We start from the raw sequence: 22,131 nt of genomic DNA on the forward strand, positions 1-22,131 counted from the left end.
TACAATACTACACAAAATAATACAATGGCATAGAACCACCCAGATGTTCATGTTTTTGACCAAAACTGATACTTTTATTCACAAAGACATTAAATAATTTGTCACATAGAAAACTCCATTTCAGCAACATATATGCTGATTTATTGTTTTATCAAATCAAGGTTATTACTTAATTTAAAATATGATTTACCTTCTTTTTCCTATAAGAATTTATTTCTCTTAATTGGCTCCCAGTAAATTATGATTGACATGGTCAGAAAGACCTATACAAGAACTTTATTTCTTTACTTTAAGATTTTTTTGCAGTTCAGGTTATTCAGTGTTACTGTTGCCAGCAGCCAAAACACATAACAAAACAAAATTAAAAATATGTTTGTGTTATCCGGTGCAGCTTTCCACGTGCAGAAGTGTCCTTGAGCAAGACACTGAACCCCAAATTGCCTCAGATGACTGTTCCATCAGTGAATGAGTGTGTGTAGATCAACCACAACAAGGTGTGTGTCATCATATACTGGCATCCACTGCCCAGTCGCTGTGAATGCAACGCAAATGTCTCGAAACCAAGATGGCCGATAGAGGTCCAGGAGTATCTTGCCAATCCTTCTATAGTAGGAAACCCTTGCAGGTAAGTAGGAGTGATGCACTTGTTTAAAAGTATTGATAATATGTTGTCTGCTCACTAAACAGGACATCATGCAGCATTGTCTATATTTTAGCTACAATTCATACTATTACTGTGACTTTGTTGTTCTTAAATATGTCATCTGCAGTTCCTGTTTTGACAGTAAATCAATTGATTTAAGTTGTTAGAATTTAACTTGCAGTTGTTTTTTTTTCAATATTCTGTTCTGTTATATTTCCATTATGTGAGTAACAATTTGTGTCTTTATATTTTGTAGAGCTCAAGTGCAGACTGCAGGACAGTAGAGCAAATGCCTGAGTCAAATGAAGATGATGATAGTGGCAGTAATGAATGGCTGCCAGAAAAAGAAGGATTTGCAAATGTTAGCAGTAGTGACAGGGGAGCTGAGGATGCACCACCTGACAGAGATCAAAAAGAAGAAACAGCAGTGTCTGGGAAGCCAAAGAAAACCAACATGCCTCCTCTTTAAGAGAGTGGACAGTGAATGTTGAGAGAACACAAACAATACACGTCTTAATGCATCTATTTCCAGAAAATGTGAGATGAGAGAATGCACAATACAAATGTGTATTCACCCTAAAAAGGAAAAGAAAAACTGGCTGTGATAAAAGAGGAAATTAAGAAATTTCTAGGAATTAATATGGTCATGGTATACCTCATATACCTAAGATCAAGAATGTGTTGGTCAGAGGAGGGATTTTGTCTCAATTTGATGGCAAATACCATCCTAGTGAACAGATTTGAAAAGTCTATGATGTGGTTACTCACAGGATCTAGGATGACAAACTATAAAATCAGACCAGTGTTAGATGCAGATGTTCTCTGCTCTGTTAAAAGTTGACTTTCTTAAGACTGCAGCTAGGAGAGGGCATGGCTAGTCATTAGCTGCTCTTTAACATGCATGTGATGCCAGGTATCATTTGCAATGAACATTGGGAAAGGAGCAGTGTGCCAGAACCTGACTTATGATTCACAACCAGACACAGAACATACCCCATTGCTGAGCCTGTCCTTTGTTCAGGAGGAAATCAACAGTGTCCTCAGTCAGAGTTTCACTCATGAATTCTATACCTAAGCTTTCAAGTGGCAATTGAAGGAAAATACTGAAGCAGTAATAGAGGACATGGACAAGTTGAAGTAGCAGGAGGTTATTCTACGGAGCGACAGTGCAGTACTGAGTGAATATTGTCTGAAGCATGAGGTGAGGCTGGTGACTGCAGTAAACTGGCATCTCAGAGAGAGAAGGGAAAAACATCAGAGAAGAAATGATTAGTATCAAGGCTTATCTACCCATGCCATTCTTTGCACACTTAATAAAAAGTGGTAAAGCCATCTAACTAATAATACGTTTTTATGTTACAATAAAAAATGCAATGCCAACGGATATTGCAAGTGGTCAGGGATAAGGTTAATGGCGGCTTAAAAACCATTGAATATGAATCTGTAATTGCAGCCTTTAGAGTCAATAGTTGAATGTATTTGTAGTATCACTGTTACTTTTTGATATTGATTAATTATTTGGAACACAGAGCAGTTTCAAACACAGACATGACATGCCCCTGCTGAGAAGCACACACACACACACACGCACACACACACACACACACACACAGCTGATTGGTATGACAATGGGCTAACATTTGTCTATGATTTATTTAATTTCTTTCACCGGAAATTATAATGTTACCAATTCAAATTTTCAGTGTTCAATTTTCTCTGTTTACACTTTCCTTACCTCCTCCTGAAAAATTAAAAAAAATGGTAAAAATATTAGAACAGAAAGTCTTGCTTTTAAACAAAAAAAGAAGGCCTCTTTCAAGAGACATTGCTTTTCCTTTTATGTATTATGTCCTACCGCTTCTAAAAAATATCAGCAGTACACCCTGTTAGTGATTTTCTGCACAAATGATTAACATTTGAAGTAGACCTGAGCAGCTGTTGTTGTTCAGAGGCTGAAACCATTGTCCATCTATAATTTTAAAAAATGTTCTTAAGTCACCTTGTTTTGGTCTGTTTTGGTTCTCATTAATTTACTACTTAAAATGATATAATTTATTTTGTGTTTACACTGTCAACCTGATTATTCTGGGTAAGTATCACATACTTTCTAAGTGGAAAAAAGCACCCCCTCTTTTGCTGTGTTCTCTAATCTTCTTCTTCTTCTTCTGATCTAGCTATAAAAACATTATCCACTGTATATCACTCTACTAATATAGTGTGTGTGTGTGTGTGTGTGTGTGTTGTTAATTGAGTTCTGTTCCTCACATTTGTATAGTTGCTCCTTGGCTTGTCTTATATTTTTTTCCCTTTTGCTAAATTAGGTTTAAAACAAAAACAAAAACAAAAACAAAAACAAAATACAAGTAAGTTACCACAGTCTGTGACTCAGAGGTAAAGTGATCTGTGGATTTTCTGGAACCTCTTTAACCTCAGGATTGTCACTCACTAAATCACCGTTTTGGAATGCACACCCTGTAGGTCACAGTGAGTTTATCTGTGTTCATATATAAGAACTTCTCACATTTGACGTAACATATAATTATACTTAATTAGGGTGATACACACAAACAGGGACAGACAGATTAAATCTCTTTAGGTATCGTTTCGTTGAACTAAAGCAAACGCACACACGCGTTTGACAGGAACTGCTTCCTTAGGTTTCGTTTTCCTCCGAACTCAACGCCCTCTGCGAGCATCTTCAGCTTCATCGGGAATGATCTCCTCTCCTCTCTGCCAGCACCAGGACAGAGGTGGCTTTATTTGCTCTTGTCGAAATCTGTGACACCAGCTCCGCTCGAAGACCTCACCAAGAAACAGCGAGGAATGGAGATGACATTTGTCCTGAATGGGTATGTTTGTTGTTTTGTATTTTTATCTTATTTGAGCAGTGTGAAAAATCGGATCGGGCACAGTATGAATGATTTGAAATGCAGAACATATCATGAGTTATGATGCTGTAACCAGCTCGTTTGAGGTCTTTTTGTTGTTCCTACGTTGGTCTTGCAGGTTTGAGGTTTGTGTGATTTCGACACTTGATAATAGGTCTATAACTTATCGTTTCTGCTTTGACACTGCAATAATTCCTCACACGTTTAAAAAGTAGCAGCCTGACAGAGCCTCGATCAGTCCTACAGTTATGAAGTGAGATTGTGGTCGTTCTGTTTGAACTGTCTCTGTTGAATTGTAAGCGAGCCCGAAAACGGCTTCTTCCTGGTTTTATTTTAACCACACCAGAGAGCGCACTGGAGAAATCATCATTTTCGAGTGCATCCTACTGCAGCATTACACAATACACACGACAGAGAAAATAGATGTTTTGAGAATGAATAACTTGCAGTGTGGTCATTGTTACTGATGTGAATCACACTTTGGCCATTTCAGCTCTCAAAGCGAACTCACAGCCATTAGTCCGCAGTTCTGTGAACAAGCGGAATGATCTCAGACAGAAAGGTTCGCTTCCAGTCGCGGTTCGCTGAAGCTATGGACTGTGACAACAGAGCTGCCAACGTTCGCTGCCCTCTCGCAACACCCCCCCCCCCCCCCCCCCCCCCCCCCCCACGCACCTACGCTTCCTTTTTCTCTCTTAGACAAATGCACACACACACACACACACACACACACACACACCCTTATAAGGTTGTATTTATTAATGCAGAAGTAGGCCTACTCTCCTGAGTAAATTTGAACTATTTGATACCTCGTACTATATTATATCTAGTATACAGTTTATACTCATGGGTTGGACCGCACCCATCTTTGAACTCAGCCTCATTCATTTTGATGTCAGCTACACACCTGTACAGTTTTATATCTTACACAGAATTGATGCTGTTGCACTGACAAAACTTGTTCAGACAGACTGTGTTCAAAACTGCCTCTGTGGTACTTCCTGCAACAGACACACATACACACAGATTCATCAAGTGAAAAAAAAAAAAACAAGACCAGCGCCACTGCCACTGCTGGTAACGAAACATAAGACCAAACTGGTTCTTCCACATTTATTACATAATTTAATTTTTATTTCGTTTTATTCTGCTTGTTTTTTCCAGTGCCCGTTGCAGTTGGGCAATAAACTATATACTGTAAAACAATAGGACTATATTATTGGATAACATGTGACTTGTGATAACAAGCAGTGTACAGGTATAAATGCCACAGGTGTAACTATTAAGTGGTGGTTTTGTTTCACTGTTCACTATTTCAGGTGTCATGGCACACGCAGTAGTGGTCAGAAAGAATCTCTGCAACTGTCTCTATATGACAGGTGTGTCGCATTTAACAATAACTTGAATAAAACATGTCATAAAATATAATACAGTGATATTTATGAATTTACAATGCTTCAGTCTGTTTGACTTACCAGGTGTCTGCGTCACTTGAGTTCCACATATACACAGAAGTTTTACCTTACACACCCTGTCTCACACAGGACTGAAAGATGAAGTGTGTCTTATTGTCGTGTAATCATTTATTACTCTGCACAACAGTTCAAGTAATAAGGGTTAGCCTGGGATCTGCCAGAAAAACCCTAAGGTGGTAATATTTATGAAGCACAGTTTGCTCAAATGTGGCCCAGTTATCACTGGCTGGATGAGCAGCAGGTCTCCAGTTGTGCACTCGAACACCATGCAGCTTACAGGGCTCTGCTGACCCTCTGTAGGAAGCCACAGCTTTTAAAGTGAACTCCAGGGAGGGATCTTTCCTCTGGCTCTTTGTCGATCTGAGTCGCAGTCCAGAGGTCAGAGCAAAGGGGATGCCTTTGAACAGTCAGACGTTTTTTTTACGGATATGCATTTTCAACTTCTCCCACAGTTCCTTCCCGTTGTTGCACTGTTTTCTTCCTGTGCATGAGTTACTGTGCAAACAGGGAAATCCTTTGAATATTCAAATTCTAAACTGTGAACTTTAGACTATCCTACTGGTCTTCACTCTGCTCATCCAGAACACAACATAAATTCTGCAAAAGGCTTTGGGCCTTTATTTGACTGCTTTAATGTTGACATTAACATTTTTTTTTTTTGGGTGTGTCCAGTCAAGGGGCGTAGGTCTGTTTTTTTCCCCCAGTTTGATTTCTGTGGTCCTCTGATTGGACCATCTAGGTATCTGGAACTGAGGTAATGCTTCCCAGATACCTGATGAATATATGTTACAGCAGTAAGCAAGATAGTGTGCAGGAGGTTTTTTAACAGGTAGTTTTATACAGGTAGTTGCTGGTACAAAACATTTTACCAGTACTAACACATCACATACGCCAAATTTGTTGATTGTCAGCCTTACCTGAAAGGCAGGGGAGCTTGGCCAACTTTTTGTTGTTGCTGAAATCCTTTCCATATGCACACTCAACTGCATATTCAGGCCAACTTAGCAGGATCCACTTTGGTCCTCTTCATTTAGGTTAACAAACAGATTAAATTAAACCACAATACTTAAGGGATGAGTGTTGGCAGAGCAGCACGACACAGCGGCTACTCATTGTGAACCCAGGTAGCACCGAATTTGCAGGAAAGGAAGACAAAGAAAACGTTCTGCTGTGTCTCAGTCCACCCGCACACTGCAACTCAAAACAGCTGCGTGCAGGAGGCCTTTTATTAACCACGCCCATCAGGTGGCTCGTGAATCACAAATTAAATTAAATGTTTGCCCCATTATTAAGAAAACAAATAAACATCCATTAATTGAGAGCACTATTCAACACCCCCACTTGCTCTCACATTATTACAAACAACAAAACAACATTACATTTACATTCAATCAAAAGGGGGGAAAAATATCATCACCTTTCCAGGGTTTTTCTTTTAGTTAACTCCAAACATAAACTTAGCAAATTTGACTAACTTAAATTTTGTTACAGGTTTGGTCATCAAATCTGCTACCATGTGATCAGTTGGACAATACTCCAATAATACCTTTCCATCATTCACAATGGACCGTATGAAGTGGTATTTTATATCCACATGTTTACACCTCTGTCTACGGACAGGATTCTTAGCTAAAGCAATTGTGCCTTGGTTGTCCTCATACAGCTTAGGTAGTGCATACAGATGTTTATCTATGCCATCTAAAAGTTGTGTGAGGTACAGACACTCTTGAATGGTTGCAGCCAGAGCAATATACTCTGCCTCACAAGTAGACAGTGCTACAGTGGGCTGCTTTTTGGTCTTCCATGACACTAGAGGTCCGCCCTTCGTCAGGCTTACACAATATCCAGTTGTGCTTTTTCTATCATTAAAATCACCAGCCCAGTTCGCATCACTGTAGGCTTGTATACGCAGGTTCTCATCACATTTCCTGTAACACAACTTCTTATCCCTTGTGCCTTTGAGGTACCTCAACACATGTTTAACTGTACCAAAGTGCTGTTCAGTAGGTCCACTAAAATACTGTGACAGTTTGCTTACAACAAAACTCAAATCCGGTCTTGTACAGACAGTCAAATAAATCAGACTACCCACTGCCTCTCTTTATATGGCAACATCACTCATCAATGCAGCATCATCTGTGTAGTTCAGTTTTTGTTCACAAGGTGTTGACCTAGGTTTACAATCTTGCATGTTGAACCGTTCCAGGATCTTCCCAACATACTTTTCTTGTGACATTGTTACACAGTCGTCACTCTGGTTAAAATCAATACCAAGAAAATGTCTTAATCTGCCCAAATCCTTCATTTTAAATCTTGCTGTAAGCATGTCCTTCGTAACATTCATAGCATTTTCATCACTTGCTGCAATTATTAAGTCATCAACCCAAATTACTATGATCACCTTCTCATGGTCTCTTTGCCTTGTGTAAGCACAGTGGTCAGCCTGGTTTTGTATAAACTCGTTTTGTGTCAGATACTCATGTAACAACTTGTTCCAGTTTCTGCCTGATTGTTTTAGCCCATATAATGACCTCTCCAGTTTGCAAACCAACTCTTTGTCTGTGTGGGATTTTAACTCGTACCCCTCCGGCTGTTGCATGTAAATCTCACAGTCAATGGGTGCATTTAAATAGGCAGTCTTCACATCCATCTGGTGTAAAATCAAATTTTCCTGTGCTGCTTTCTGCATCAAAACTCTGACACTAGTCATGTTAGCGGTAGGAGAAAATGTCTCCTCATAATCTACACCAATCTTTTGACTGTACACTTTAGCAACATATCGGGCTTTGTACTTCTCAGATCCATCAGCATTGGTTTTAATAGCATACACCCATCTACCCCCCACTGCTTTCTTACCCTCAGGCAAGTTGGTCAGGGTAAATGTGTTGTTCTCTATAAGTGAATGCATTTCCTCATCCATTGCTTTTACCCACTCTCTTGATTTATCTGATGTTACAGCTTCTGTAAATGAAACAGGTATTTTACACATCACTCGATAACAGTAATCTATGTTACTCTGAACTTGATCAGTTTCCTCATCAGACATACATTTAGATACATGGCTATCTGTGTATCTGTCTGGCATTCTCCTCTCTCTAGTGGGGTATCGGCTAGACTCATACCCACACTTGACCTCAACCATCTGTGGTTGGTGGTGACTCACTTCAGGTTTATGCTCTGCTGCAAAATGGTGATCTGGACTTCTGGACCTGTGCTGTGTGAAGTCTTCATAATCAGGTGTAAAACCAGTCTGTGTCTGTTGTTCTATACCTGACTTAGCTACAAACTTTACCAGTCTGTGCCTCTGCACTTTCTTACTGTCAGGAAAGTAGACAATGTATGCAGGGCTGTTTTTGTCGTACCCGATAAAAACACACTTTTCACACCTTGGATCAAGTTTTCGCTTGTCTTGTTTATAAGCAAAACACTCTGAGCCGAACCTTTGCATTCTAGACAAGTTGGGCCGTCTTCCTGTCAACATTTGGAACGGTGTCTGCCCTGTGCGTTTATTAAAACACCTATTTCTAATCACAGCAGCAGTCTGGACCGCATAAGTCCACAGTTGTTTTGGCAAACCACTCTCAATTAGCATACACCTTGCCATGTCAAAAAGTGTGCGCCAATTGCGCTCAGCAGTACCATTTTGGTGAGGAGAGTAAGGTGCTGATGTCTTATCGCATTTTTAATGAGCAAAGTCTGGTACTCTTTTCCTGTGAATTGATGATGATGATCGAGCTTTATTGTCACTGTAACAGTACAAGTACAGTTACAGCGAAATTACAACAATCACCCCGTCTACACATAGGGCATACAACATATAGTAAGACAGACATAACAGGATGACTGCGCTGCAAAAAGGTGGGGGGGGGGGGGGGGGGGGGTACAGTGTGGGGAAAAAAAACCTCAGCAACATAAGCATATATAACCACATCTTACAACACAATGACTCAAGACAATTTGCTCCAGGGGAGGGGGGAAAGGGGGGAGGAGGTGGTTCCAGTGCAGACAGGCAGCCAGCCACAGCCGCTGCCATTAAGGCGCCGCCATCGGACCCAGCCTGCCGCACTGGATGGGAGGAAGCGGCGAAGGCGTGGGATGGGGTTGGGGGTTGGTGTGAGTTGCATATGTACATGTAAGAGGTGTCCGTGAATGTGTGTGTGTGCATAGGCCTGGAGAGTCGCTTCGTCTAGTTCACAATCAGTGCCTCAGTTCGCGGGGTGTCATCGCGATAACACAGCAAGTTGCCATGGAGACATCCTTGATCGGGTCCCGGACGGACCATTGTACCATTATCAGATCTGAAGCATTTCACCTTGCCATATGGGGCTGTATCAGCTAGAAACTTCTCTGTAGCTAGGACTGTGTCACTTTTGTTCTTTAAGAAATATACAAACACTGTACTGGAAAAATCATCAGTAAATGAAAGTGCATATCTGTACCCATCTCTAGACTCTGGGTGGATTGGTCCTGCCAAGTCTGTGTGTACAAGCTCTAGAGGGGTTTTAGCCCTCACATCAGGGTCTCTATTTCGGGTCTGGTAAAACTTCCCCTGGGTGCACACTTCACAATGTAGAGGTTTGTTTGTTGAACCTTTAATTTTCATACCGTCCACAACATCTTGTAACCTCTGAATGTCATTGTAGTTGCAGTGTCCCAGTATCTCATGCCAAGTCTGTATGTCATGACAACTATTGCATTGATCATCACATTCACCATTATTTACTGTGTGCAAATAAAATAGTCTATCATGTACGTGAATGTGGAATTTGGTACCGTCTTTGTGGATCAGAGCGTTCTTCCCTTTCTTGAAGGTCACGGTCGCTCCGCTGGCAGTGGCTGCTGTCACAGAAAAAATGTCTTGTGAGAAGGATGGGATATACAACGCCTGCCTCAGCGTTACGTTCAGGTGTCTTCCTTTGCTGTCGATCAGACAAACTTTAGCATCGCCTCTGCGCTCTGCCACGCCCATGCACCGCGTGCCGTTCGCCAGCTCCACGCAGTGTGTCTTGGCCTGGAACCGGTCGTCAAACCTCTTAAACTTGGCAAGGTCCGTGACGATGTGCGAGGTTGCCCCACAGTCGACCATCAGGCCCCTCCCGTTGACTTCTGCTGCCCTCTCGCTCACTCTGAAGGCGTACATGTCCTGGTCATCTGTCTCCCTGGAGACCTTACGTGCGTCGTCTTGATTCCGGCGCTGTTTCCGTCTGCAGGTCGTGTCCCGGTGTGTGGTGCTCTTGCAGTGACTGCACCATAGTTTACGCTGGCAGGCTCTGGCCAGATGTCCCTTTAGGCCGCATCTGAAGCACACCACGTCCACTGCGACCCTCTCAGCTCCCCGTTCACCTTTATCGGCGGGTCTCACTCTCTGCTGCTGCACCTTCATTACGTTGTCATCTGTTGCTGTGGCACGCATCTTCTCTGTGTCCTCGTAGCTGCGTAACTTTGTTTTAAATTCAGCAAACGACATCGTCTCATCCCGTTGTGTGACATGAATCACGAATGGTTTGAAGGACTCTGGCAAACCTTTCAAAACCATCGCTACCAATAGTCCATCTCTTAGTATCTCACCGGCATTTCTTAGCGCTGTGATTGCGGTCTCTGCCCGGATCACGTACTCCGTCACACTTTCACTGTCTGACTTCTGAAGCGAAGTCAGTTCAGTATCGAGGCTTATGATGCGTGGCTTTCCTTTACCTTGGTAGTAGTCTCTTAAAATCTGTAGGGCTTCCCGCCCGTCATCGGCAGCCTCATGCATCACCAGCGACAAACTTTTATCGTCCAGAAACTGAATGAGTTCAGCATAGGCTTCAGCATTCTTTTCCGCATCTTCTCGCAGCTCATTCAGTCATGGGCTCTGTTAAAATAGTGTCCTTTAACCCTTGTAAATGAAGGTGGCCCAAAAATTTCGCCTCCCATAACTCGTAACTTTTTTCATCTCCATCAAACAGGAGCCGCGACCAGCGGCTACCATGGCGGCTCGCGTCTGCAGCCCGTCCGCCCATGGTGCTAACAGCGTGCTATCATCACCGGTACATTGGTGGGAACACGCTGCTGTCTCTGGGTTTCTCTGGGCCCATAACCTGTTGGCAGAGCAGCACGACACAGCGGCTACTCATTGTGAACCCAGGTAGCACCGAATTTGCAGGAAAGGAAGACAAAGAAAACGTTCTGCTGTGTCTCAGTCCACCCGCACACTGCAACTCAAAACAGCTGCGTGCAGGAGGCCTTTTATTAACCAGGTGGCTCGTGAATCAAATTAAATTAAATGTTTGCCCCATTATTAAGAAAACAAATAAACATCCATTAATTGAGAGCACTATTCAACAATGAGGGTTATTAGTCATTCATGGTCTCCACTAGAAAACTTGTGTTGAGAACTAAGAAAAATAACTGATAAGATAACCAGTGACTATTACATTCCACCTCCCTCAATAATAATAAACTAAGGCCAGAGAAATAGATTTAAGAGGGTTTGTATTTTTTTCCCCATTTCCTTTTAGAAACATTTAAAAACTGAAAGATCATTTACACAGATACATTTTTCCAGTCACGGTTTTTAACGTATGTGGACATCAAAATGCTTAACTGCCAAAATCCTTTAAGTGCACAAAAAATCATTTTATAGCTTTATAACAATAATAATGATGAGAACTCTATTGATAGAGCACTTTTCTAAACCCACATTACAAAGTGCTTTGTACAGAGCAGCACAATAAGACATGCAGGTCATGAAAAAAAGCAACAGTTAAATCAAGCAAATCAGAAATACAATTAAAGGGTCTTAGTATTATCGTGCAAATAACCAAAGGCAGCATCACTAGCAGGAGGGTGACAATATGTATGACTATATAAAAGGATTCCATCAGTTCATTGGTGCAACATAGTTCAAACTGGACAAACAATACAATGACGTGTAAAGTAGGCGTGGATGGTGGCAGTGCTGTCTATTCCCAGTTAAAAACTATACATTTGGGTTTTCACATGAAGATTTTCCTTCGCAGAAGCATATCACTCTCCTCTTCACCAACTCTCTTGTTATCTGTCCTGAGGTTAGGTCATAGCAACACCTGCACTATTGAGATATGCTGAGACATTTGTTTTGTACATCAATTTATTGATATGTATATTTTCTTTTGCAGCATTAATGGTCAAGATTTGTGAAAAATGAGCCAGCTATCATGGGTGACTAGCAACAATGAAGGTAAGTCTGAAATCTATGATATGGTGTGTTGCTACAAGTATGGTGTTTAGTCTTCTATTGTTAAATTAATTTTTTAATTTTTTTTGCAGGAACAGTGAAGAAGTTATAATTGTGAAGAAGGAATCCATGCTGTTATGACAGATCAAGGTGAAATGAAGGTAAATAATAGTTTAATGGAATAGCAGCATCTTTCCCTGAAATTCAGATTATTTAAAACTGTCAGTATCATAGATTTTACATTATTTCCAAATGTGCCTTAAGATAAAGATATGAAACTAACATAACTTAAAGATTTGTTCACTTCCTATGCATTGAACCGCTCAAGTCATTGTGCATTAACACACTTAAATATTCAATGCTAAATATGATCATTATGCAGTGATATCAGTGAAAATGAGGAAACACTAACAGCATATTTTATTTTACGTTATTTTATTTTTTTAGACTCAGGAGGAGGATCTGCCACCCGACATCAATGACTGGACTAAACATCAAGTGAGAGAATGGGCTCTCAAGTTGGATGATGTGGAAGACACAGATGCAGAAATACTGTTTCAGCAAAACATAAGTGGGCGTAGTCTTTTGCTTTTAGATACAGCAGACTTAAACAAAATGGGTATGACTTATGGACCAGCAAAACTTATCATTCATGCCAGAGATGAGGCAAAGAAATTAAAGACAGCGGGGCCAATAAGCTCTACAACCCAGCCAGAAAGATCATGCAAGCCTTATCCATTTTGTAGGTACCATGATACATATAGATACATGGAGAGCAGTATTCTTGATGTTACAGAATCAGGTGCCTCGGACTTGATTGAGCCCTGTCATGAGTACAAAGGTTTTTACAATACACCCGATGAAACAAAAATGATCAAATTCACTGGTGAGGTTATTCGCTTTGCAGCTGCCTGCATGAATAGCTGCACCAATGGTACTATACATTTTGGAATAGGGGACGACCCGGACTTCACCCACGGTCAGGTGTTGGGATTGGTTGTTAAGGACAAAGAGGCTTATGAAAAGGCATTACGACCTGCCATTCATGATTGTTTTGAGTACAAACACAAAGAGGCTGCTCAAAGATGCATCAGACCTGTTCGATTTGTTGGAGTTCTCAATAAGAATATGACATCATCTGACAAATATGTGATAGAAGTCGACATAGTTCCTGACTCTACAATCTGTGGAGAAAACATCTACCACACTTTGAACAACACAAAAAAAGCCAAGAAAAAAGCAAAAGATAAAGAAACAGTCAAAAGTGAAACAAAACAATCAAAACAGTTCTTTGTCCGAGATGGTGGTAGCAGCAGGAATCTCCTCACACCAACCACATCTGCCAAACCTATGGAGGAGTACAACAAGTTTGTTGACAATATGCAACAACGATCACAACTCCGAAAACAAGCTGAAGAGAAACACGTCAGTGTGATAAAAAGCAGTACTCAAGGCTCTAGATTAAGTCAGATGATAACTGGTGGATCCCTCTCTTTAGATATGTCACACTTTGAGCGTTATGTGATAGTAACTAACAAAGCACATTCAAGCCAGTTTGAATCACTGGGGTTTCTTGTAGAGCTGAATCCAACAGCAGTTTTGGACTTTGATCCAGAATCAGCTAAAAATGGATTACAGTATCAATTTGACCAGCAGAGTCCAGTACATGTCCATTTACCAGCACAGTATAAAATCACAGGACCAATTGAGGACATTGCAAACAAGTTGAAATTAACACGAAACACCAGCTGGGTATTCTGTAATGGGGGTATTGAGAATGAGGCACCCTCAGACATAGACCAGTGGTTAATGGACAAGGGAGCCTCCATTCGAGATGTGATTTCTTTCTTGTGTCGGAAAGATGTGCTTCCAAACAAGAGATTCCTCGTCATTTTCTTACTCTGGTCAACAGTGAGTGAAAGGATCGACCCACTTGTTGAGACCTTCAGTACATTTTGGCAGGAGCTCAAAGGCACAGAACAAATCCTTTGTATATGTGATAGTGAAAATGCATTTACCTCCTGGAATGACCTAATCGAGGCTCGGTGTGGAATCAACATCTCTAGTAGATGTATATATGAGCTCAGTTTTGCTGAAGTCAATGGCACCATCCTTAGTCTTTTGTCAAAAAATCGTAGATCCAGCCGTTTCCTACCCTGTGGTCAGGGAAGCAGAGTCCTTCTTGAGAAAAAAGAGGAGCGTAGCCTGAATAACTTAGAGGTCCTGTGTGTGAACCAGTGTGAAGGCGGAAATGAGGACAAAATTGTCAAAGAGGAGAACTTCTACAGAGGAGGAAAAGTCTCATGGTGGAATTTTTATTTCTCAGAGCAGCCTGGATCCACACCATTCGTCAAACGAGACAGGTTCGACTACATCATGAACACAGTCATACCAGACTTGTGCTCCCTGAGAAAAGCCTGTGTGTTGTTCAACCTCCTTCATGTACCTGGATGTGGTGGAACAACTTTGGCCATGCATACTTTGTGGGCTCTCCGGGACAGATTCTGCTGTGCTGTCCTTAAAGACAACAATGCAGACTTCACTGAAGTAGCAGAACAAGTGGTCAAACTTTTAACGTATGTCCATAAGGAGCAATTGCCACGGGTCCCCGTTATGCTGATGATAGATGACTTTGATGATATGGATAAAGTATTTGACTTGCAGCAGCTCATTGAAAAAGAATGTGAGAAGAAAGACATTCAGTCTAAGTCTGCACAGGTATTCCTCCTGAACTGTATGAGGTCAGAGTTCTCTGGGTTGATTGAACCAACTCAAGACACTGTATACATTGGAAATAATCTCTCTGATATAGAGCAGAAACTGTTTGAGGAAAAACTTGTGGAAATAGAGAAAACACATAAGAATGCTGAAACATTCTATGGTTTCATGATCATGAAGAAGAACTTTAAGCCAGAGTATATTCAGGGTATTGTCCACAACACTCTGAAGAGTTTCAACAAGAATCAGAAACATGCAGAACTCCTGGCTGTTTTAGTTCTGTTGAATGTGTACTGCAAGGGTGCATCTCTCTCAGTCTCTCTGTGTGAGGAGTATCTTGATCTTCAACCAAAACCATATTGTGGAACCATCAAAGTGGAAGAAGGATTTGGGAAATTTTCCACTTTAATTGACAGCTGTTTAGTTGAGGGTAAAGTAGAGTTCAAAGCTGTAAAAATGATCCATTCAAGTATCGCAAGAGAATGTTTGCAGGAACTTGCAACAGCACACAATGTGCACAAAGCTAATATTGCTGACCTTCTACTGACCACAGATAAGCTGTATGAGTGCACGCAAGGCAAAGACAAACTCCTGCAAGATGTTCACCACATTTTGGTGAAGAGACATTATTCATTGGAGGAGGAATCTCAGTTCTCTCCACTCATTCAAGACATTGCAAAAGAAACTCCGGGACTGGAAGAGGTAGTGCTGATAAATGCATCAAAAAGATTTGAGAAAGATGCCATTGTCTCTCAGTTAGTAGCCCGGTATTATTACTTAAAAAAGAAAGAATTCACACAGGCAAAATTTTGGGCAGGGAAAGCAAAAGATCTTTCCACAGACAGTTCATATATTGCAGACACATCAGCACAAGTCATCAAGCATGAGCTGAAGAATGCTATTGCAAACTACAAGGAAGAGCCCATTAGTCATGAAATGTTGAACATGTTTCTCAAAATGGCTCAGTCAGCAATAGATGCATTCAAGGAAACACAGAGCCTTGCAAAGAAGGAGTCAATTCAGCGATTAAAAATCAAGACAGACAACTGCCCCTTCAATACATCAGGGTGCCTGGGAGAAATTCAGGTTGGAGTACTTGTCATTGAAGTGCTGGCAAAGACCCCAATATTTTCAAAGGACAGTGTCCGCCATGACATAATGAGTCAGGTTCTCTCTGGAGATATGAAACTTAAGAATGTAGAGAAATGTGACAAATGGTACAACAAACATAGATCCTACTACAATATTCTCAGACAGTTTGAGGATTTACTGTACAACCTGAAATACAGAATGAAAGTGAACTTTGACCTCCTTGACAATTTCTATGTGAACTTGGGCTCCAGATTTGGAATGAAAGACAGTCGTGAACAAGTAGCCCAAAATGAGCTTTGCAGATGTTTCAGAGTGTATGCCAAGCTTTTCTGCAAGACAGATTGTGCACTTCTTTGGAAGAACAAATCCATACCTGTCATGCTCAAACTACATGAGGTACGACAATTCCTGGAGATGCAAAAAGCTGATACGTACTCTGGGATCCTGAATTATCTCTCAAATGACATCCCAACTGAAATAATGGCGAAAATAGCCAGACATTATGAATTTGTTTGTCATCACAACCCAACTGTGAAGGAGAGAATTAATTTCATCTACGTCAATGTTGTGTTGAGTTGTATCAAACTGCAATCACAATACCTTCGTCCATACCAGAAACTAATTGATCTCCTTGAACAAGTTCTTCGCGAGCAGACTCAAATAAATGACATGTTACCACTGCACTTCATTGCAGTTATGTTGTTGTGGCCACAGCAGCGCCGTCCACAATGTAGAAGTCTGGGGAAGTACATCTCACAGTTGAGGATGTTTTATCATACAGAGATGAGGGAAATGTACAATGGAAAGAGTCCCATTGTCCATTTCTTTTTGGGGAAGAAGCAGGGCTATGAACGACTGGTACCCCTCAGGGAAATCAAAAGGTGCATCATGGCTGGGCCAGAACAGTTTGCCTCCATGTGGGAAAATGGGAGAATATGGAAGGAGAAGAAGGTGGAGGAGGTCCTGTGCAGGGTTACCGGCAGGGTGAAGAACAATTTGATCCTGGCAGATACTTGTATCCCAATCGAAGTAACTCCAATGTTTCGAAATCAGATTAGCGGGCGCGCTGAGGGGTCAAAAGTGTCATTCTACACTGGTTTCTCATTGAAAGGTCCTCTTGCACTTGACATTAACTAAGTCTTAAAAGCACACAGTTCCATTAGTATAAGTATTTGTACTGATGAGCATTTTTAGCTAAGTATTGTGTATTATTCAGTATACCTCAAAAAGTGGTTGAGTTGCTTGTTTAATTTGATGTGTTTTCTTGTGTGGCTCTTACATTATTGATACCAATTTTTTTGTAAAACATTTGTCAAGTATAACCTTGACAAGAAGAGATATCTTAAAAGGGACACTGAAACCTTTTAAAAATGTCTGGTATTCATATTTTTTTTTTCTGTAGCTCACAAGTTTATTGTAAATAGTTGTTTTGAGAAGAAATTCAAAAGTTACCTTCTGTCTCTGCATTAACTGATTAAATGTGTTATGTAGCAATTTAATATTGTTCCATGAAATTAACCTTCATCATTGCAATAATATAAATTGTATTATCTTTTAACCTACATGTTCCATTATTGAACAATTAACCTTTGAACAAATGTATGTTATTTGCATCAGAATATCTCACTTGTGCTCTTATTTTTTGTGTTTATTCATGAATGTATCTGTTTGAAATACTATTTCAAATGTTCCAGCTTTTATGTTTTGTCATTAAGTATTACATTTAGTGCAGCAGGTGACTGTAATAATCTATCAAATGTGGATGCAAGCACCAAAATTGGCACAAGACATGCTTCAAATGATCTCAATAGCTCTTAGACCTGGCACCTGTAGTGTTGTGCTAGCTAGCTCGCACGTTAGCAACCAAACCTTGTTTGTTGTACACTGAATTACACATGCTCTTAAGCTTTGACTCGGACAAACTGTTGTCATGTTGTCTGCAAAATCATTGCCAAAGGAAAAATATTCTAATATCTTAGTCTGAAAGATAAATAAAAAAAAAAATTATGGGTAAACTTCCTTGCAGGAAATATTGGCCATCTTGGAAATGGCAGCCATTTTGAATTTTCAAGTGACTGACATGTTTGATCAATAGAGTAATAGCCAAGGAGGATTTGTGCCAAGTTTAGTACTTGTGAACACATTTCAAAAGATTTTCCCTAAAATATGCAGTTATCTGCTGCACTGTGAATATGTTTCTCTTATTATCACCACACATGATTTCAAGTCACTGAGTCCTTGGAGCCCTGATAAATACTGTACAGAGTGTACAGACTGTTGAGCTGCCTTTTGTTATGAGGTCATGTGTTTGTGTTTTTCCTTGAGGTAATGTTGACGTAAATATTCAGTGAGTGAAAAGAAAGTCACTCCTCTCCTCAAATTTGGCCCTCACCAAATTTCTTGTCAGACATTCAGCTGTGTGTGAGAGTGCGTTTGTGTGTGTGTGTGTGTGTGTGTGTGTGTGTGTGTGTGTGTGTGTGTGTTTTGTGAATTTAGTTTTAAGAGTACGTCACTTGTAAGATAAGGTGAATGAATTATGTTGATTTATCCAAATGCTGTTTTTAATGAAGATTTTCTTTTACAAGTTATTTAAAAAAAAAAAAAAAAAAAAATTCTGTTGGTTTTCAATAGTGTTTATCCTCTTGGTTGTGATAAAATACTTTATTAATTAAAACAATATATAAAATTTAATTGTTGCAGAATTTCTCTTCTGTACCATCTCACAGCAGGCCAGCCTGGACATTCAGTATTTAATGAGAAATAACATGTTCCAAGCACCTGTGGTGTCATAGGGTGGAAACACCTCCACTAGGTCACATCCAATAAGATATAGACTACAGCAGCGCTGGATAATCTCAACTCTGTAAAGCTGACACTAATGATAACTGTAACTGTGACTACTGTACTGAGAGAAGACTCTAAATCATCAGGAGTGCTGAACAGTTTTAATTTAACCCTTTTTGTATCATTTTGCTGTTAAATGCTCCTCCGTTGTTTCTTCACTTAAATTTTATTATCTCCATTTCCTGGCTTGGATGCTGAATGTTAAGAGTTTAGCAGTGTTTTGTCACACAGTGGGGAGAAAAAAAAAAAAAAAAAATTAATAATACAGGCGACTCACAGTCACAGGCCTTACTCACAGCAGACAGTTTCACTTGCTATTGTAAGAAAAAAAGCAATAGGTGTTAAGACCTGTACAAGGCTTTTTCACAAAAAAGCAGACCAGTATGACTAAAAGGAGTTATGCAGCAGAAAAAAACTAACTATTTATTACTAAACAAAGAATAAGAGAAAATAACAAAAATTACAGCAGAAAAGAAGAAAGAAAAAGACAAAAAGGGAAGCCACTCAGACCAACCCATAAAGGGTTGTAGGAGCTGGTGTCTCTCCTCTAACCTAAACCAAGCACCAACACTGACCTAACACCTGTGTCACGCTGTGCCAATAACAGTAACAATGGCTCTGTCAAGTGATCCACTAAGCCATGAAAGTGTCACCATGAGTCAGCATGTCCAACAGACAGAATACTATGGCAAGCGGATTTAACATTTAAAAGCTAAGTTTGACTATCCGGAACATAACATTGTAACATTGTAGATATCAACAACATATTTTTGACTAGTCGTAATTACATTTTGGATAGTCGTATTTTTCATTCAAGATATCTGTAACGTAATTGTGACTAGGCGAAACGACATATAGAGATATCTGTAATTCAGTTTTGACTAGGCACAACTGAATTAAAGATATCTGCAATGACGTCACTGAAAACGTCACTCAACTTGTCACACATCTTAAATTACAATTGCAGATATCTGTAATTCAGTTTTGACTAAGCAGATTGAAATTAAAGATATCTCAAACGTCATGCATGACGTTTCTCTATTTTAGATATCCAGAATTACGTCACTTCCCCTCCACGCCAAAGAAGAAGAAGAAGAAGGAGAAGAAGAAGAAGAAGAAGTCAGTTCAGAAAGAAGCAGGATGGCATTGGCTGTGATTGAGAAAACAACAAGAAAATGCCATGAAATTGAAAGAGCCCTCAAAGAGGGGATTTGTGGAGAGAGAGAATGTCGTTCTGTCAAAAGCTGTGAAAGAAATATTGAAAGAATTGAACATTTATTATCACCAAACACAAACAATGAATTCAAAAGCAGTTTGGCTGAATTGAAAACTTTAATCGACGCAAATTTCCAGGCTGGGGAAGACCGACGTTTCTCCGTCAGGCGCATTGGTGTGATTTGTTTGTTAAGTTAATATTTAATATTTTTGCCTATATACCGGTGTTGTGGGGACATGTAGGCCTCTTGGCGATGTGTTCCCTGCGGACATTTTTGCAGGTGGAGAGGTTGAGAAAAACAAAAACAACAACAACAAATATAAATTCAAAAAAAAAAAAAAATGCATGGGCAACCTGAACCGAGTCGGAAGGGATTTCGTTCATCTGTCATTAAAGAAAAAATAAACAAAAAACGAATGGTTATAGGTCCAATAGTAGGCTACCACAAGGACACTCTGAGCAGCCCGGCTAGCCCGGCTGGCCTGGCGGCTCTTACAGCATGTCATTCCCTACTGTCCTCCCCACATTTACTGTTTCTTTCTTCACTGTCCTATTGATTAAAGGCAAAATACCTTTTTTTAAAAAAACAAAAAAAAAAAACATTAAAAACAAAAAACAATTTGCCCCCATCAGCAAATGCATATTTTCTTATCAGTGATTTATATTATTGCTGCTTATATTCCCAGACAGCAGGAGGCGTTCGGGGTTCAGTGAGCAGTGGGAACCACAGGGGTCAGACTGTGTTGTTATTCCTGTCTAACCTGATGAAGACAAGTTCAATAAAATACTTGCTCTTCTCTAGTAATGGTGTCGTCAATGAGAACCCACCACACAAAAACAATACAAGCCACTCTTATGAAAGTATAGCCTAGTAAATATAAAGTAAAGCCTATGAAGTCAAAAATTACTGGAAGGCTATAACTAAGAGAAATAAAAAGCCCATCCCAGTTGCATCATGTTAAAACAGAATTAATATTTCACAAACGAATTATGCATAGCAATAATTGTTTATATTTATTAATTTACTATCCATGTGCTTGTTACACAATCATTAAACATAGGTCTTACACCACTGTTATGTCCACTGGTCACAGCAATAAATAGCCTGCTGTATTTTTGCATTTCCTTCAGCATAGCCTACTGGCCTATTCATTAACTATATAATTTCAATGCATGTATGAGAATTAGTATGTTGATATTACAAATAATAAATAGCGGAATGCTGCTTTAACACTTAAAATTATGTACTTTTTCTTTTTGTAGGGAGAAGAGGCCGACCAGCCATTGATGTTACCAGAGAACACATTGAATTTCTGCTGAAGCAAGGCCATACAATTGCAAAAATTGCTGAAATACTAGGATGCTCCTCATCATTTCTGTACAAGAAGTCAAAGTTGATGGGTATACCTATTAGAAGTATGCTGTCTGCAATAGATGATGATGAACTAGAACAACGTGTGAGGCAACTTCAGAGCCAATATCCTAATTCTGGAAATGAGGTAATTGGTGGTCTTCATCTTTAGGCTGTATTTAATTCACATTTGTGTGCTAATGTTTTGTGAATATCATGACAATTTAGATCTTTTCAAAAAATCTCGTTCAGATGATTAGAGCCCTGTTGCGCACACAAGGTGTGCTTGTTACGTGGTCCAGGGTACGTGAGATGTTGACACGAGTAAATCCTACTGCTGCTGCAAGGAGATGGAGCCTGACAGTTGCCAGACGTGTTTATCATGTACCTTACCCCAACAGTTTGTGGCACATTGATGGGAACATGCGTCTCATAAGGTTATTATTACCAGACTTGTCATTCTTTTTTATATTGTAATGGGAAATTTTGATATAACTCATGTGTGACTATGCAAAACTGTGTAAGCAAAGACTGTGTGTGTATTTCTAATGAAGTTTTGAAGTAACCTTTGTACACCCTTTTCGTGGCTATGAAGGAGACCTCTGGATGAGCTGATGATGAGCACATGGAGACAAGATATCAGGATGGCCTTGCCTTCCTCGCCATGATAAACACGTGTAGACAAATATATGTGAAGGTCTTGCCC

At 40.1% G+C, this 22,131-nt stretch overlaps 1 protein-coding gene across 1 annotated transcript; it reads left to right on the top strand.

The window, feature by feature from the left end:
• The first annotated feature begins 692 nt into the window (after positions 1–692).
• Positions 693–18,705, top strand: LOC139624934 (sterile alpha motif domain-containing protein 9-like). Its single transcript, XM_071484372.1, has 4 exons — positions 693–3,492; positions 12,146–12,207; positions 12,297–12,365; positions 12,652–18,705. Exons 3-4 carry the CDS (start codon positions 12,342–12,344, stop codon positions 17,149–17,151), a joined length of 4,524 nt encoding a protein of 1,507 aa, XP_071340473.1. The 5' UTR covers positions 693–3,492; positions 12,146–12,207; positions 12,297–12,341; the 3' UTR covers positions 17,152–18,705.
• Positions 18,706–22,131: the final 3,426 nt, after the last annotated feature.

This window comes from Trachinotus anak, unplaced genomic scaffold (genome assembly GCF_046630095.1).
Source record: "Trachinotus anak isolate AG129_WGS33_773 ecotype Australia unplaced genomic scaffold, CSIRO_AGI_Tana_v1 ptg000001l, whole genome shotgun sequence".
Taxonomy (NCBI): Eukaryota; Metazoa; Chordata; class Actinopteri; order Carangiformes; family Carangidae; genus Trachinotus; species Trachinotus anak.

Bases quoted from the DNA above. Each gene is read 5' to 3' on its own strand.
- LOC139624934 (XM_071484372.1), top strand. From the start codon at position 12,342: ATGACAGATCAAGGTGAAATGAAG. The intron at 12,366-12,651 runs GTAAATAATAGT...TTATTTTTTTAG, and splicing joins CAGATCAAGGTGAAATGAAG to ACTCAGGAGGAGGATCTGCC.